We start from the raw sequence: 19,129 nt of genomic DNA, 5'->3' as shown, positions 1-19,129 counted from the left end.
CTGCACCGCTTTCTTAATCTCAACTCATTTCTTTATGCACAAAGTAACTCAGACTGTCACTGCTCCTTTGATAGCAGACACCCAGGTATTTAGGTGGGTGGCACAGAAGTGCTAATAGCATTAAAATATGGAGATATGAATAATGGATATGTTTTTGAAAATGTATAATGTAAAGATGTTGGTCCCGTTTTCAGACAGAGTCGGGACGCAGACGTGAGATGTTGCTGCAGGCGCTCGTTTCTTTTTCAAAGCACAATCTGTTCACACACGCTCAAAGTGGCTGTGACAATCTGTTGTGGTAGAAAGCCACACTTCCATACACAGAAAGTGATAAGATGAATAAAAATGTGTCAGATATCATATTTAAGTAAGACTCACATCTTTACTTTTATATAAGCATTGCATGATATGGATGAGAAATACTATTTGCTGCAGTAGAAAAACAGAGGCGGTGGCGTCTGACACCAGCAACTATATACAGTGTGTCGACACAGAGCATAGGTGGAGAGACATGAACATGATGCATAAGGCAGCAGACAGAGTGCTATTTTACTTTACTGAGGGATCAAAAATTTCAAGTGTTTTTAGCGTGTGCATGACTTCAGGGATTTGCCAACTTTTACACATTTTTTTTTGTAAGAGCTCAGGATTTTTTTCCTCAAAGGCCTGGGATGATATGATTGACAGGGCTGTGATGCTGTTTCCTCACCTAATTGACACTTTTGGTGTTGATATGACTTTTTCTTCCTTTCCCCTTGGCTTCACTTTTCACTTTTTTTTAATGTCCTCATCCATTCCAGCAGTTCTTATTTTTTTTTTTTTTGTTTTTAGTTTTCTGCTCATCTCCTGTGGTCTCTTTTGCCTTCTTTTGTTTTTCTGTTGTCCTTTATGTTTGCCGTAAGGCACTTTGAAATTTTTAAAGTTCTTTATAAATAAAACTGAAAGCTTCCTCATTTCCCCGATCCCTTTTGAAACTGAACAGTTTGAACATAAAAGAGAAATAATTGAATTTGATCATTTTTAGTTTTCAGTTTACTTTGTAGTGGTAGTGGTAGATACTATTGTGTCAACTGTCACCAGCCTGCAGACACATTCGTCTCATTACTTTTAGTGTCAATTTTTGGTGTAGGCTTAAGCTTGCTTTCAGTTTTAGTCAGGAAGGGAGGGTAAACTGTTAAAAAGATATAAATGCTCCATTTGAGAGGACACCCTTAAGAGCTGGGTGATATGTTCTGTAAAAAAAAAAACATGTCATCCTCCTTGTTCTGGGTACAAAATCTACAATAAATATTTCTGCAAAAAGACATCTGAAAACCAGGTCTCACAAGATTTTCCTAACAGAGCTCATATTCACTGATAAAGAAAACATTTTGGCAAATGTGCATAAACATTGTCTTGCCAAATGAAAATTGAGTATCACTCTCCTGTCTGCTTATTAAATATGAAAAAGATGGTAGAAGGTTGGCTTAGCGGTGTTTGGCTCTGTCCAAATCTCAGTGCCAGTCCTGAAGGATCAGCTGATAATCTTTTACACATCCGATTGATAAATCTCACATAGGGCGTGCTATTTACGCTGCTTTAGCCTGCTCACAGCTTCTGCGTAGCTGCAAGCCACTTTGCCACCCACCTCTACACACAGCTCCTTCTTTTGCACTATATCTTACCAAATCATTGTCATTTCTCTCATTACCGATGGTACTGTTATGTTGCTGCTCCTCTCCACCCCATCTACACATGGAAAGGCAGGGTGCCATACCAAATATAAAATTACAGCAAATGGAAATAATGTTCTTTTGATTGTAAGGGTGCAGACTTAAATGTCATTTGCTGACAGTCTATATATGATGGACAAAACCACAGTGACCCCACCCAGTGATTTTTTTAAGCCCACTTTTTGAAGCTTTGGTAGTCACAAGGTCGTGACTTTTTGCAAGCTTAAAAGCATACTCTACATTATCCTCTTTTTCAGGGAACATAATTTGCATAATTAACATCATGTTTTAGTAAAGAAGACCTGAAATTAGCGATTGAGATCATCAGGGAACTACTTGCTGAGGTCAGAGATTACAATAGTAGAGTTGTTTTCTGATAGACTTCAATAAAATGTGATGTTAATTTATTTTATTAATTTAAATCAGATTGTTTTCCACCCTGCTGAACTTCCTCATTGTCTTCACAGACTACTCCATCTTTCATTTACTGGCTGCAACTAACACACAGCTGCTTAAAAAGGTTATTTAAAATGTATATATTTGAGTCTTAACAGACTGAAATTCATCTTAGTTGGTATCCCAACACATTTATGACCAGCATCAAAATATGTGGTCAGCCACATGCAAGTGGATGCTCAGTTATAGTCTAACAGATAGACATGATTACTCCCTGAATTCATGGGTCATGGGTTACCATGTTTCTCACCCCGTTCCTGTTTCTTGTCGTCATAAATAAGAGTTTCAGCTTTCTAATGTGCTGGTCAACAGAGCAGTGTTTTACCTTTAATATTTATTTAAAAGCCAATAATCTAAACTATTTTTAATTCACTGTCCAACATTAAATGAATATTTGGAGATTGTGTATTTTCTTCCAGAGAGTATATGTGCTGAAGTCTAGAGGAATGAACTGGGCTTAGAACAAAGACTGTGAGTGTTGGGGCTTTACAGTCAGGCTTTAATGAAGGTTATTGCCCGAGGTACCTGTGAAACATGAAAAATGATCTAGGAAGTCCACATCACTTAACAGGTCTGTGATGCAGAAGGTTATTGAAGGATAATAAAACACTCACACGTTTGTTTGTTTTCATTTTAAGACAGGAATTCTCAGCTCTTCCTCCCAATGCTGGGATGGTACCGTCTCTGTGCCACAGAACTGCTTTCTATCAATGGAAGAGGTATTTAAGATGGTCGAAACAGCCTTATTAATGTGCTTGTTCATTTCATTAATGTAATTAATGTTTGTTCATTTCTGAGGGGAAGTTTTGAAAGCAAGGATTAATGCTTAGGGGTCCATCACCAAAGATCATTTTTCAGTTGTATATAAAAATTGTATAAATAATTTGGTTTCTTTACAATTTCATGCACCATGTAATCTGAAAAAATACAGTAAACATAACAAAGAAACATCTGTAAATGCAAGCAAAAGATAACAGGCTTTTAGTACAGTGACATCACTCACAGGGCCAGTTCAATTCTCACATTGGATGTATTTAGTTTGCAGCTGAACACAAAATACTTTTGATATATCTTTTAATAGAAGGTACAAGCTAAAAAAAATGTTCGACCAACATTCATGAAACTAAGAATGAGTAATAACGTGGGTCCAATGAATGTTAGATAAAATAAAACCATCGCTTTAAAACATCCTTGTAATTTTCTGTCAGTACATTATCTGCTCTTTTTAAAGCAGATAAAGCAGATTATTTTTAAGTTTCCATAAATGGTAAATGGCAAAATGTATTATTAACATGGAGGATTTCTTCATTTGAAAATGATTTAAAATTTATCATTCACCTTCTTATAATTAAAAATTTGTAAGAAATTAGCAAAAACTGACGTACAGTATCGATTAAAACAAGTCACCCATCTCCCAGCTTGAGGACTTGTCTTTTATATAAAGACTGAGGCAAAATTGCATTTGTGTACTTAGGTAAGGTGGTGTAAAGATTTATAATAATAATATATGCAGTGTTCAAGACAACTCTTCAAAACACAGGAAACCTCCGGTATAGTCACACTAATCCACAACAGAGGACTGAACAACAGCAGGTGGCTGGAACAATATTGATTTAATTAGTGATTTATTTTTAGAGTATAACATATCAGAAAATATGAAAATGCCATTTTGAGTGCTGAAGGCTCAAAGATTATTTTCAGATTGTTTTTTTTTTATTATTTTTTTTATTTAAAGTAAAACGTTGTAGAAACACATTGTGAAGGTCAGTAGTGACCAAAAAACATAGCAACAAACCATATTTCCACAGCTCCTGTATGCATAACTAAACAACTGCTTTCTGAATTAAAACGTGTTCATGCTTGCATTCGCTGCTCTTCCAAATGAGCTGCTCACAGTTGTCTGGGATGTTGGAGTTTTTCTAAGCCATTACCGCTGTAGTCTTTTGCAGAGGATCTTTGTCTTGAGACATTAGGGAGCTCAGTGCCCTCTGTGACTTGCATCATCTGCTGCGTGTCACAATGCTGCAGCCATGATGAGGGTCTGTCCTGCCCCCTGTGCCCACCTGAGGGGGTTACAGTTGGCAGCCACCACTCCTCACCTGACAGGCTTCCAGAAAAGCAACCACTTGGCTGCCAGTAGAAATAGCTTCTTCCTATTTGGGGGTCGGCCCCCAGTCAAGATGAGGAAAGCTTGGCTCTTTAAGATTTGGGCCAATTCCCAGACACACTAGCAGCTCATGCCACAGGCCCCTTTGATTCTGGGCTCTCGATCAGTCACTCTAAATACAGCTCTGTGCGCCTTCCAGTGGATAGAAAGGGTTTAATTTTTATTAAACAGCTTGATATGCAATGTCTACTTCACACACCGAATCACATGACCGCGTGTAGTTAAGTGGCAAAAGCGTGCTGTTAATTCTGGTTAGGTTAGAGAATGGCGTCCTGAAAGGTCAATCGTTGGTTTGCTTCAGTGTAGTACCATCGCATTAGTCCATTTGTTTTCTTATGTGATGGTAAACTGAACATATTTAGATTGTAGATTGATAATGTTACAACACAAGCGATTTGCAGATGTCACTCTTGAGTCCTAGGAGCATTTGTGTCTATTTTATAAAGCAACATCATCGATGAAAAGAATCTTTTCTCTTTTTATTAACATTGCATTTGAGTGTATGAGTCTAAGGGTGTATGAGTTTCCACATCAGTGACATCAGTGCTGCTGTTATTATTAATATGCAATGTGCAGTTGAGCATAGCCTCTGTGCAGGTGTGGCTGTTTTCCTTTTGATGAAAGAAAAGCAAACAGGTCCAGGTAACATCAGAGCAGCGGTTCCTGCCAGCGGCTGTGTGATTAAATTACACAGAGCAAGTCTCAGACAGCCGGGTAACGAAGGTAAGGGCCGGTGGATGCCTTCACACCCTCCTCCCACCACACTTCCTCCTACTCTTCCTGCATCAAGCAGAACTGGAGCTGGGGAGGACCACGAATACCAGCACACGCTCCCTCACACTGTATGCACGTAGCCCTTTGCTGAATGCACTTCTTTTCATGACGTGTACGGACTTCTGTTTGAGCACATTTGAAGACCTAAAACATACAAGTCATGAGCATGACTCCACAGTGCACATGCACAAAGTAAGAAAAGAGTGACAATATGATGAAACAATCACCACAGGATGCACACTCTATTCAGTCACCCTTGACTGGAGTTAATACAGCAAGGAAACCCATTTGCACATTATACTTCCAAGCTGCTTTAATAGAGCAACTACAAAAAACAACAACAGCTCTGTAAATCAATAGTGAGCCAAAACAACAACAGCAGCGGCAAAAATATCTCAAATCTTACATTTCAGCAGCACCAGATTCCTCAATCAAGCCAAAAATAGGCATTAAAAGCTCTTTAAAATACTGTTGATGGCTTTTGGTTACAGGCAGTCTCCATTCTCATGCCTGGCAACGGTCTTTTATGGCTAGGGACCTAATACAAGATTTCTGTTCTAGTGCAAACACAGTGGCCATGGGCACCAAGGAACAGCTGCCGTATAATTGAATTAACATTCGCCTTCTGCTCCGGCACTCAGCACTGAGCTGAGAACTCATACACATCCCTCCACGAGCTCCATCAACCTGCCCATGAATATGCATGCTACTGGTGATAAATATGCAGTCACGGTGTAATGTTTGTGGAGTTGCCTATATGGTGGATAAAGAGCTATACATGGACTATCTTGGGAGAGTGACACAATATACATCAAGTCCGTTGATCATTTTTAGTACCACAGGCCCTCCGAGGGAGAGAGCTGTGCTGTTGGTGGAGCTGCAGTTTAATTCAAGGTCTAACAGAGACACCTAGTGGACTGTGTATTAGCAAGATACAGTTATTGTCATTTAAACATACAACATACTGGTATGCGCACACTCAGTAAATATTAACAATATCGGACAAAGACAAAAATTTCTTTTTTTTCTTTACATGTGTATCGTGTGTATGTAAATCTAAAAAAAAAAAGAAGAACATTATGATGATAAAGTTATCTTGAAATGACAATGACAGAACACATGGCATTTAATTTGACATTTTAAAATGGGACATTTAAACACTAAAACAATAGGCACGAGGACATTTCTGAGTGACATATTGTGAAATATTGTGTAACACTCCAAAATGCAGGAATATTGGGAATGTGCATAAAACGACTTGTAAATACATGCTGCTATTGCTCCAGTACATTCTGGGAGGTTTCCAAACATAGCTACCTTGGCAAACGTAGAATTGCACCTGTGGTAGCTTACCAATTATGTGTACTAACCTGTCACATATAGACTTTATTAGGTACACCTTGCTTAATTCTTTGTGGCATAGATTCAACAAGGTGCTGCAAACGTTTCTCAGAGAGTTGGGCCCATATTGACATAATAGCAAAACACAGTTGCTGCAGATTTGCAGATCCATGATGCAGATTTTCCGTTAATATGAGCTTTAAGCTTTATGACATAGCCTGTTATCTTGCTAGAAGCAGCCATCAGGAAATGGTTACACTATGGTCGTAAAGGGATGGACATGATCAGCAACAATGCTTGGGTGGTCTGTTGTGTTTAAATAATGCTCAGTTGTTACTACGAGGCCTGAAGTGTGCCAAGAAAACATCCCCACTCCATTACATCATTTCTCAGCAGCTTCACTCGCTCACTGGATATTTAATATTTAGATTTTCCCAGGAGGGTGGCATGGATGCCCCTCCGGTGGTCCTCCTTGGGCTCTCGCACTCTGGGGCCTCTGGATGTCTGGAGCCTGGATCTCCTCCATGCCTGCTTCATGCCCTGGGGGACAGGGCCCCATTACATGGGGAAACCTTTTGAATACAAGCGCACTGATCCACACGGGTGTTCACTGTTCATAGACATAAACTACACCTTTATTGGCTGCTATTTCCAAGCACATTGTGCGCTGTCGGTCCTACGTGCTGCACAACAACATTCAATATTTAGTATTTACTGCTGTTTACACTTAGCTGGATTAACGTGATGGTGTTGTGTTTAGTATGTTGCTCTGTTGTTTTTGCTTGTTTTCTCTTCTTTTTCTCTCAACAGGTGATCCAGGAGATTTTTTTTTCTCTTCTTTCTCTTTTTAAGTGCCCTTTCTCACTGTCCCTCTTCCCTTCTGTTTTTCTTTTCCTTCATCTTTCTTTCTCCCTTTCCTATCCCTCAGTCATGTCTGTCCCGTCTGTAACAACTGAAAATAAAATAAATAATAACAACAAAGGTAGATCAAATGGACCAATATGGCAAGGCCATGATGATCCATTTGGCAAAGTAAATCCATTGGGTATCCTTGTTGGTCTTCAGACAACAATTCTGACGGCTAAAGAACCAAATGGGACAGGCAAAAAATAAATAAATAAATAAAAAATTTAGATTTTCAGACTAGTCTGTAAATCCCAGAGGTGGTAGTGTGGGAAAATCCTATTTGGCACCAACAACCATGCCAATTTCAATATCACTTAAATCACCTTTCTTCCTCATTCTGGTGCCTAAATGCACTGAGTTGCTGCCATGTGATCGGCTCATTGGATACTTGCATTAATCAGTGGTTGAACAGGTGTACCTAATGAAGTGGCTGGTGAGTGTATAAAAGTGCCTGCTGACACCACATAAGAGAAAACATTGCTCAAAGTCTGTTATATACCATCACCTTAATCTAACTAAAGTGTGACTGAACACTGTAAAGAAAATAAAACTTTCTGGCAGAAAACCTTTCCTTTCATACTTTACAAAGTTAACACTCCTAATTTGAGATGCAGATTCTCCTGTATTTTGCAGCTTAAGCCAGATCTGTTATGCTCATCTCAGCTCCACTGTTGGACTTTCTTCTTTTAGTTTTGCATAACTCACGATTTTAAGAATTCAATATTTTATATTGGACTTTGATGAGTTCATCTACCTTATGAATGTACAACATAATTGGCAAATGTATGCACAAAAAAGTTAGTAGTGAATATACTGTTGAAAATATTCATTCAACTTCTTTACTTGGGTTAAAGTAAAAAAGTACAGGCTCTGAAAATTTCTGAAAGTGTAAAAGTAAAAAATCTTTGGAGCACATTTCTACCAGATATTTTTGTGCAAAACTAAAATAAAATAATATTCAGGAAATATAAACTTTTTTCAACTTAAATTCTAATTCTAATGAATGTTGACTGTTTAAACATCTGTCACGTAGAACAAAGAATTTATTTATTTAATAGCTCTTTTTGCTTTTGGCTGTGTTAATACAAGGTTAATACATTTTTGGATGGATGACTTTGTTTCCACACCTTAAAGTGTGGGGTGTGGTGCAGGAACTCCAAGGCTGGTTGTAGTGACTCAGTGTGGGGAAATGAATCAATTATTAAAAGTCAGAATAATTTCTGTTGTGAGTGGCAGTAGTTTTTGTGTACAGCCTGTGATCAGCTGACCTGTGCTGCTGCTCTTGTTGCAGATGTTAAATGAGCTGTCGAGGCTCATTTCCAACTCCAACTTAAACAATATAAACTAGTACTAGTATTATAAAAGGTAGAATTCAGTGAATCAGTCATCATCTTAAACTTAATCTGATATCTGTAAACTTTGATCTAAGCCAACATTAACCATGAACACCACAAATGAGCCGCACCACCCCAGTACAGTGCCTAACTGTAACTGCAGTAGTGCAAACTAGACAGTATATATATATATATATATATATATATATATATATATATATATATATATATATATATATATATATATATATTGGACTTTGATGAGTTCATCTACCTTATGAATGTACAACATAATTGGCAAATGTATGCACAAAAAGTTAGTAGTGAATATATATATATATATATATATATATATATATATATATATATATATATATATATATGTATATATATGTGTGTGTGTATAAATGTGTGTAGAGAGAGAGCGAGAGAGAGAGAGAGAGAGAGAGAGAGAGAGAGAGAGAGGCTGTGTAAAGATGCCCCAGAGACAATCCAGCACATAACAGCAGGGTGCAAGATGCTAGCAGGCAAGGCATACATGGAACGCCATAACCAAGTGGCCGGCATAGTGTACAGGAACATCTGTGCCGAGTATAACCTGGAAGTCCCGAGGTCAAAATGGGAAATGCCCCCAAGGGTGGTGGAGAATGACCGAGCTAAGATCCTGTGGGACTTCCAGATACAGACGGACAAAATGGTGGTGGCTAACCAACCGGACATAGTGGTAGTAGACAAACAGAAGAAGACGGCCGTAGTGATCGATGTAGCGGTTCCGAATGACAGCAATATCAGGAAGAAGGAACACGAGAAGCTGGAGAAATACCAAGGGCTCAGAGAAGAGCTCGAGAGGATGTGGAGGGTGAAGGTATCGGTGGTCCCCGTGGTAATCGGAGCACTAGGTGCGGTGACTCCCAAGCTAGGCGAGTGGCTCCAGCAGATCCCGGGACTAACATCGGAGATCTCTGCTGCGTGCTGGGTGTTTATATATATATATATATATATATATATATATATATATATATATATATATATATTATGGAATGCCGTTTAGGAAAATATTATATATATATCACAATCAAAGTCTGAATATATAGAATGATCTTCTGAATATATAGAATGAAACTTGAATATATAGAATGAAACTTGAATATATAAAATGATCTTCTGAATATATAGAATGAAACTTGAATATATAGAATGATCTTCTGAATATATAGAATGAAACTTGAATATATAGAATGATCTTCTGAATATATAGAATGAAACTTGAATATATAGAATGAAACTTGAATATATAAAATGATCTTCTGAATATATAGAATGAAACTTGAATATATAGAATGATCTTCTGAATATATAGAATGAAACTTGAATATATAGAATGAAACTTGAATATATAGAATGATCTTCTGAATATATAGAATGAAACTTGAATATATAGAATGATCTTCTGAATATATAGAATGAAACTTGAATATATAGAATGATCTTCTGAATATATAGAATGAAACTTGAATATATAGAATGAAACTTGAATATATAGAATGATCTTCTGAATATATAGAATGAAACTTGAATATATAGAATGAAACTTGAATATATAGAATGATCTTCTGAATATATAGAATGAAACTTGAATATATAGAATGATCTTCTGAATATATAGAATGAAACTTGAATATATAGAATGATCTTCTGAATATATAGAATGAAACTTGAATATATAGAATGATCTTCTGAATATATAGAATGAAACTTGAATATATAGAATGATCTTCTGAATATATAGAATGAAACTTGAATATATAGAATGAAACTTGAATATATAAAATGATCTTCTGAATATATAGAATGAAACTTGAATATATAGAATGATCTTCTGAATATATAGAATGAAACTTGAATATATAGAATGAAACTTGAATATATAGAATGATCTTCTGAATATATAGAATGAAACTTGAATATATAGAATGATCTTCTGAATATATAGAATGAAACTTGAATATATAGAATGATCTTCTGAATATATAGAATGAAACTTGAATATATAGAATGAAACTTGAATATATAGAATGATCTTCTGAATATATAGAATGAAACTTGAATATATAGAATGAAACTTGAATATATAGAATGATCTTCTGAATATATAGAATGAAACTTGAATATATAGAATGATCTTCTGAATATATAGAATGAAACTTGAATATATAGAATGATCTTCTGAATATATAGAATGAAACTTGAATATATAGAATGATCTTCTGAATATATAGAATGAAACTTGAATATATAAAATGATCTTCTGAATATATAGAATAAAACTTGAATATATAGAATGAAACTTGAATATATAAAATGATCTTCTGAATATATAAAATGATCTTCTGAATATATAGAATGAAACTTGACGTCACGGAGGCGCTTGCGCCATCTAGTGTTTTCCTTGTTTGTACCTGCGAGGAATGGCATTATGAGCCAGTCTGCACGGAATCTTGTGGCTCAAATTCTAAGTAATGAGGAGCTAATTAACACCCTGGCAAATGCATGTTCTGGCCAACCTAATATTAGTACCAGTGTACCGCATCGTACTACTGATGAAGAAATTTATTCACTTTTTCATCGTGGAAGACCAAATGCAGTGAACCTCTCCGGTCAGATAACCCCTGGTTATCCAGCTAACGTTATGGAGAACGTGCCTTCCACATCACAGGAGTGCCCCACAACAAATGCAGATTAGACATGTGTACAGCATGGTGTATTTATTTCAATTAAATGTACTTTATTGATCAGACAAGTGTGAGTATATTACATGCAGAAATGTTTACTTTGCCTTTATCCTCCATTAGGTTTCCAGCACAGCTAAGCAGGTCACATTCTGTGGCTCAGTCTTTCACCAAAGAAGTGATTCTCTTGCCAGATCATCTAACTACACATGTGCCAAGGCGTAACAAAAAAGCTTGGCTTTTTGAAAATGGACATATAAAATCTGCACTGGAGTTTAGCTGTGACTGGGACTCAGACAAAGTGATGCAGGCAATAAGGACTGCCTTCCAGCCAGTTGTTGAAGGATGCAGGTAAGCACTAGATCCTTTTTTATAATTTTTTTTTTTTTTGTTACTTAGATTATTATACTATTAAAGGTCAACTTTGGGTATTTCCAAAAAGGATCTGGGAGCACCGATCAGATGACTGGATTGATATATTTTAGAGTTAACAAATATTAAGCCTTTTAATGTATTGTATTGTAGTCTGTTAGCCTTAACAAAAAATTCATATACACTATGTTTTCTTCCTCCCCTAGGCTACAGATTTTGCTGGCATGCCACACCAAACTAGTTGAGCCATCACTCACTTCCAAACAGACTTTGAATGGAGACCTTGTGAAAAAACTGTTTCATCAGAAGTCAATTTATGTCAGACCTGACAAGGTCATCTTATGTGAGGACAATCAATCAGTAAGTAATCCTGAACATTTCAGCAAATGTATGTATGTTCATAAAATGAGAGTGAAAAAGGCAAAGATGGATTTTAAACTCCCTTAAACATTGTCACTTGTATTTTGTTTTAATACATAATACATAAACATATTACTAATATTTATTATGACATTTTGTTGTCAGTATAATGAAATGTATTATCTGTTTTAATTTACAGACATATTCTGATGGAGAGAGTAGCCATACAAGCAGGCAGGATTTCACAGAAACGTTGAATTCTGACAAATGCGGTAAATATTCCTATCTAAAAGTCGCTCCAAATAAACTGGAAATTAAGTTGATTTAGTGTCTGTTACTTAGTCATCTTAGGCATTGTGTCTTTAGTTAAGTGTTAAGTATTTAGTTTAATATTTTGAGCAGGAAGAAATGTACCCCTAAATACATGAAAAGCAAAAGCTATATGTGATTAGATGTTATTCAAAAGTTAAACTCCTGTTCTTTGTGTTCTCACAGTTGAAATTTCTAAAGAAGTTCCCTCAGCCATTCCCATTGTTAACACACAGTCCATGTCTGTTGATGATGAGGTCATCTGGTGCATTGCTACCCAAGATGTTTGTACTGTTGAATCTTCCATCTCTGCTGACACCCTCACAATGTCCACCAATCCTGCTGTCGTTGCTACTGATGAGGATGAGCCTTACTCCAGTGGAACATCTGCCTCTGTCAGTTACAACACACCTGCCTTATCAGTGGGTTCTTCTGCCAGTGTTACTGGTGACACACGTGTCTTCTCTAGTAACACCTCCAGTGTGTCCAATGGACCTACCCAGCCAAGTTTATCCAGCACATCCTACAGGTTTGTGTTTTGTACATGTTTGTATCTTTTAATCTTTTGAGCTATATTGTGCAAAAGTCATGAGCCACCCCTGCTTTCTTTGTATTTTGCTGGAAAAATAGGAAAGAAGCGCAGTGATTTACTGAAGTCTACAAAATTCTGTCTACAAACAGACATGAAAGCGCAGTATATTAGAGTAGAACAAAACTTGTAGAATTTTAATGAGCTTAAAATTCAAACTGTGATATGAGCTACTTTAGTCTTCAACATAGCTTGAACTCTCTTAACCAAGCTTTCTTGATGGCAATGTCTTCTTTTTATTGAATTTCTTTAAGCATGGTTCAGGAATAGTTTTCCAGGCTTTTTGTTCTGTTCTCTGTCAAGATGATCCCACACAACTTTAATAATGCTGAGGCCAATCTATGTATTGTGATAATGTAATTATGCCAACATCATTTATATGTAATTTAACTAAATAATTTACAAAACATTCTGGCTTTGCAGTACATATCTTGGCCTGTTTGAGGAAGAATACCTGTCAGATGACCCCGACCTCCAAGAAGCCATTTCAAGGTCTTTAGACTCAAGTGCAAGTGAAAGGTCAGTACAATACAAACTTTTACTTGTCATGTTGAAAGGTCAACATATTAACCATTATTTTATGTTTGTTGCGGAAAAGGAGTCACCTGCTGTCTAGTTTTGGATCAGTTTGAATAAGCAAACTACAAACTGCAACCTGCGATTTCTGTCATTTGAAGATTACCAAGGCTATCAGATTAATTATATTTTACTTGATATATGTTTTGGTTTATTTTTACTTTTTTGAATGGAGGTTGGTTGTCAGTGTTGGATCTTGTTGTTTTTCTTGTTCTGCTTGTATTTATATAGTGTATTTATACTATTTATAAATACTAGTGTATTTATGACAAGATAAAAATTTAAACTTAATTTAACTTAAACTTAATCTTTTTTCCATTATCACAAACATTCTTGATTTGTATCTTTTTTTTGTTAAATATCAATTACAGTCTTAAGGATGGTACATCATTATTCTGTTGGTGGGTTATTGCCATTGAGACTAGTATATTTCTTTACTGTTTTTTTTTTTTTTGTGTGTGTGTGTGTATGTTTCAGTGACGTCCAGAGCTTAGAGAGAATCTTGGAGCAGATTGTTACTAGAGTAAATAATGACAGCACTGTACGCTTCAACATCATAAGGCGAAATGTGTGGGATGGAGCATCCAGAGCCATGGGCAGATCCAATTTTTCACCAGAGAAAAAAATAGATGTGAAGTTTACTGATGACTATGGAATATCTGAGGGTGCTGTTGACAATGGAGGACCTACTCGGGAGTTCTTTCGACTTTGCCTCTGTGAAGTCAAGGACAAACTTGGCATCTTTGAAGGTCCACCCAATGCTAAAGTTCTAACGTGCAATTCTAAAGGTACTTATGATTTAATTAATTGTTGCCATTTGATTTATTTTACATCAATACATTATACATCAATTGGTTTGTGATTACATGTACGAGTTTAGTATCTCATACAGTTAACTAAACACATTTTTTTGGCAATGACAGAATTTTTGTACCACCACAGAGAATTTTAAAAAATTAAACCTAGATTGACTGAAGGGCAGATTCTCTGTTTTAGTTGAAACATATTTCAACATATTTAGTAGCTGCATATTTAGAAATTCTGGCCATTTTATTTTATTTTTTTATACATGCTCTCTCATTTCTCAAAAGTAATTATTCAAATGACTGATATGGTGTAATTCAACAATCAAGAGATGCACTTATGAATGGAAACACAGATGTTTTACAACAAGGTGCAATGGTAAATAACTGGAAGGACTTCTAAAACATCTAAAAGAACTATGCTATACTGCTATGAAGATATGGACAGACGACACCAAGATTAACCAAAATGATGGAAGGAGAAAAGTATAGTAAAGAAAAGAATAGCTCAAGTCACACATAGTGGAAGCAGCGTTATGACACGGGCATGAATAGCTGCCATAGAACCAAGCCACTACTGTTGTCAATGATATCACTGGTGATTTGTGAAGTGTAAAGGGCAATCTGTTCAGATTCAGCCAAATGCAAATGCTAAATTGATTGGACAGTGTAAATTGATAATAACCCAACGCATAACAAGCCAGCTCAGTTACCTGATCTGACTGTAAGGCTGTAAAGAATTGTAAAGAATTTTAATCCTTGTATTAAAAATAATACATAAAATGGTGTTAGCTTTCAATCACTTGTCTAAAGCGACCATCTTTAAAGATGGTGGATAATGTATAAAATTGACTGTAATTCCTAATCAGCTGGTGCCATTTTTTAATAAAATACCTTGAAGGAATTGCACTTCAGTATCATCTTAAATGATACAGTGAAACCACAATGTCAAAAAAAGAAGTTAGTGGAGACCACCAGTAAACTCACATTCTGCCTCCTGAAGATAGTCTTGCCAGAAAACCAGGGTCCGGCACTCGTCTTGAAATGCATTACTCCCTCGTTCGGAGTGAATGATCTGGAATAGATTCTCCATATCAGTTGCTCTCAGAGCCATTCCAGCTTAAAATCCAAGGTGGTGGTGCACAGCAAAATTAAGATGATTTTGTCATTATCCAAACTCTTATGGGTGCAACTGTATGGGCAATATTTTTTTCAGAAATAACATTTGGTAACTTGTACTATAAAAAATGCCACAATAACAAAAATAATGATGCAAGCTTTTGAGATGATGTTTTATTTTATTTGTTAACAGCAATGAAAGATAATGGATACTACTATGCTGGCCAGATCATGGCAATGTCAATTGCCCACGGGGGACAGAGTCCATGTTTCTTGTCTGAACTCTTGTATGAGTGTCTTCAAAAGGGTCCAGACAATGTAAAAGTCAGCACTGATCATATTACTGATGAGGAAACAAGGTCACAAGTGCAGTCGGTGAGCATATTTTCCTTTGGTTCTTTCAATTTCATTGTAGGTCTTTTTTTGCTTGTCCAACATTTTTACTAACACTTTCCTATTTTTTCTTGCCCGAGTCCTGCACCTTTCTAGTAAAAGATCAAACATTTTAATGGCTACAAGAAGGAAGAACTAAAAATGTGTGTGGCAGGTTATGGTTCTGTTGGTTACTGCCCAAGAAACTCCAAGTTTCAGTTTTCAGAATTTAATGATTGGACTTGTTTTCCAGCTTAATAACTTATACCTCAGCCTCCTGATCGGTTATGGGGTTTCATAGGGTTAATGTACTAATTAAACACTGAAGCTATTAGTTTTGTATGTTCTACTAAATAGTAGAGTCAAATAATTCATTTTTTAATTTCCTCATATTGTTTTTAGATCATACAGGCCGAGAATGATCTACAGCTGCAAGATGCAGTTGCACAGGCAGCCAGCTTGATCAGTCTTGCTGGTCACAATGTTTGCATAACACTTCAAAACAAACAAGAAACTGCTTTGGATCTGGCTCACTGGTATGTCCTTCAACGGACCCGTGCACCTTTTGAAAGGTATGTCTAAACACATACTGTAATGGTAAAAAATTGAGCCTGTGTTACTAAAGTCATTGTGTTGTGAAACAATGGTATTACCCTATTTGGGTGGTACAGGTCTGTAGCGCTCCATTCTAGTACAGTTCATAACAAAACAGATATCTTTCATTCATGAAATTAAAATTCACATAAAATGTTGTATCTGTGCCAATGTAGGCATGTGTTCAAATATGTAAATAAAAATAGATTCAAATTGAGTAGCATTTGGGTTGACTGTAGACTGACAGAAAAGTTATGCCAATGGAACAAGAGACCAGATGTATTTGAAAGCAATTTGTCACTTTTACTCCAATTCATGACTGGTCCCTGTGTATCATATTTCAGCTCAGTTGTTCCATGTATAGGCATTCTTTATCTGTATCTAAGACAGCCTGGCCCTGTAAGGGGAAAAAATGTTCTTCACCTCTGATACAGCAGTCCACAGGAAAGTAAAATGTAATTAGTTCAGAAATGTCTCTTAATAAAACCTCTTGTTATGATACAGGTTCCAAATCCCATCAAATACAAATATAATAATAGTAATATAAAATACAATTTGATTTTGTTTTATTTTGGCTAGGTTCAGAGATGGCTTGAGGTCTCTAGGTGTCCTAGATGCTCTACAGGCATACCCTCTTCAGATGAAGTGCCTTTTCGTGAAAGCTGGAATGGCTCTGAGAGCAACTGATATGGAGAATCTATTCCAGATCATTCACTCCGAACGAGGGAGTAATGCATTTCAAGATGAGTGCCGGACCCTGGCTTTCTGGCAAGACTATCTTCAGGAGGCAGAATGTGAGTTTACTGGTGGTCTCCACTAACTTCTTTTTTTGACATTGTGGTTTCACTGTATAGCCTAAATAAGCTTGTGTCTTTCAAATTACAGCTTAACTTTAAAAAATATACATGTTTCACTTTTGATTTAATCTTTTGGTAATTTAATGTATCTGTACATCAATAGTCTTAGTCAGAATCTCATTATCATTTTGTATTTTTCTATTTTATAGTTGAAAATGATGTCTCTTTGGAAGATATTCTTGTTTTCTGCACTGGATGTGACAGCATACCAGCCCTGGGTTTTTCTCCAAAGCCAAGCCTTGAGTTCATCACTAACTGCAGATTTCCAGTGGCCAATACTTGTGAAAATATCCTTCGTATACCAGTTCATGCAGTGTACACTACTTTCAAATCAGACATGGATTTTGCCATACGGAATTCACCAGGATTTGGAAGAGCATGATGTGTTTTCTTAAGGATTGTTGACATGATGAGGATTTGGGTTTTTTTCTATTTTGCATATGCATTTTTTATTTTCTTGTTTTTTGTTAATGTTGTTAACCCCACATCAGAGTACACAGCAGTAGGACTGTAGAGCCTAAATAAGCTTCATGGGTGTCTTTCAAATTACAGCTTAAATACCAGTTCATGCAGTGTACACTACTTTCAAATCAGACATGGATTTGATAAGCCAAAGAGAATGGATGGAATAATTTTGTTTCAGTTTATACATGTGAGGCATTTTTTTGTTTTTTGATTGTAGTTAATTTGTTTTCCTGCTTATATGGCATGTTTTGTCTCTGATATGACCCATAGTAACATTACATTATTTAGCACCCCTGCAGTGAGCAAAATAATATGCCACAATCTCATTGTTATATAGAATTGTTTTCTCAAATGCTTCCTGTGTTCAACTATTCCACATAATGTGAATTTTCAAATGAGATGAGTTAAGCTTTATTTCAGTGTCCCATTTGAACATTTATGCTTTACACAGAACTTTGTATTAATATCATTTAACTTTTAGCTTAACTCACAGGTTTAAAAAATGTTTTTGTTAGGTTTTGGAAAGTTTTGAAAAGTATTACAGTAACCCTACATACTAAAAGGTAGAAAGACAGTATCTCCAACACTGGCAGCAAAGTTGTCTATATATATATAGATTGTTTGGTTTTTTATTTCCTCTTTCATTTGTGTTTTTTTAAGACCAGCCCTATTACTGCAGAATATTATTTCCTTCTTCTGGGTACTGGAAATACACAAATAAAGTGTTCTGTGTTCCTAGTTTTTATGTAATTTGTGTCTTTAAAAAAGAGTTTAAAGAGTTTAAAATGCATAACATATTTTATTTAATGAATGAATCATAATTCCTGTTTATTAACAGATACATTAGTACATTATACAATCATATGTAACATATACTGTAACATTTTGTACTGTGACAAGTATGGTTTGTCATGAAAGACAAGTGTAGTCTAAACACTTTATTTGTCTACTTTTATGATTTAAATGGCACAAGTGAATCTGAAGATAAAACCAGTCTTTTTACCTTACCTTACTTTTGCCTAAATAATAGTCTTGGACCCTTTTCAGTATCATGATATTTCACAATTTTTAGTGTCTGGCACTCAAATACATTTTTTAATTAACACAAACAAATTTACTAATAACTTAACTGAAGCATGTGGCATGCTGTCAAAAAAACTTCTATTCCATGATTTCCATCGTCACTCAAGGGGTCGATCTGCCTCAAGTCAGCCGTCAACTGCTGGTGATGGTAAGAACGATGTCTGAAGTGCACTTGACTGAGCGGTCTGTGATGCTGAGGAAGTTGCAACAT

At 36.0% G+C, this 19,129-nt stretch overlaps 1 protein-coding gene across 1 annotated transcript; it reads left to right on the top strand.

Annotated features, from left to right (window-relative positions):
• The first annotated feature begins 11,486 nt into the window (after nt 1–11,486).
• On the top strand, nt 11,487–18,568 carry LOC146497551 (G2/M phase-specific E3 ubiquitin-protein ligase-like). Its single transcript, XM_085141925.1, has 10 exons — nt 11,487–11,770; nt 11,998–12,151; nt 12,351–12,423; nt 12,647–12,989; nt 13,473–13,568; nt 14,103–14,413; nt 15,741–15,922; nt 16,322–16,491; nt 17,093–17,307; nt 17,520–18,568. The coding sequence occupies exons 1-10, from the start codon at nt 11,514–11,516 to the stop codon at nt 17,750–17,752; spliced, it is 2,034 nt and encodes a 677-aa protein (XP_084998051.1). The 5' UTR covers nt 11,487–11,513; the 3' UTR covers nt 17,753–18,568.
• The last annotated feature ends 561 nt before the right edge of the window (nt 18,569–19,129 follow it).

The sequence above is a fragment of the Neolamprologus multifasciatus genome, chromosome 18 (genome assembly GCF_963576455.1).
Source record: "Neolamprologus multifasciatus chromosome 18, fNeoMul1.2, whole genome shotgun sequence".
Taxonomy (NCBI): domain Eukaryota; kingdom Metazoa; phylum Chordata; class Actinopteri; order Cichliformes; family Cichlidae; genus Neolamprologus; species Neolamprologus multifasciatus.
Note: the sequence above shows the minus strand (reverse complement) of the source record. Positions and strands in the feature narration are given on the sequence as shown.

Coding starts and splice junctions, on each gene's coding strand:
- LOC146497551 (XM_085141925.1), top strand. CDS start 11,514: ATGTTTACTTTGCCTTTATCCTCCATTAGGTTTCCAGCACAGCTAAGC. Junction 12,990..13,472: donor TTATCCAGCACATCCTACAG/GTTTGTGTTTTG, acceptor CTGGCTTTGCAG/TACATATCTTGGCCTGTTTG. Junction 14,414..15,740: donor TCTAACGTGCAATTCTAAAG/GTACTTATGATT, acceptor ATTTGTTAACAG/CAATGAAAGATAATGGATAC.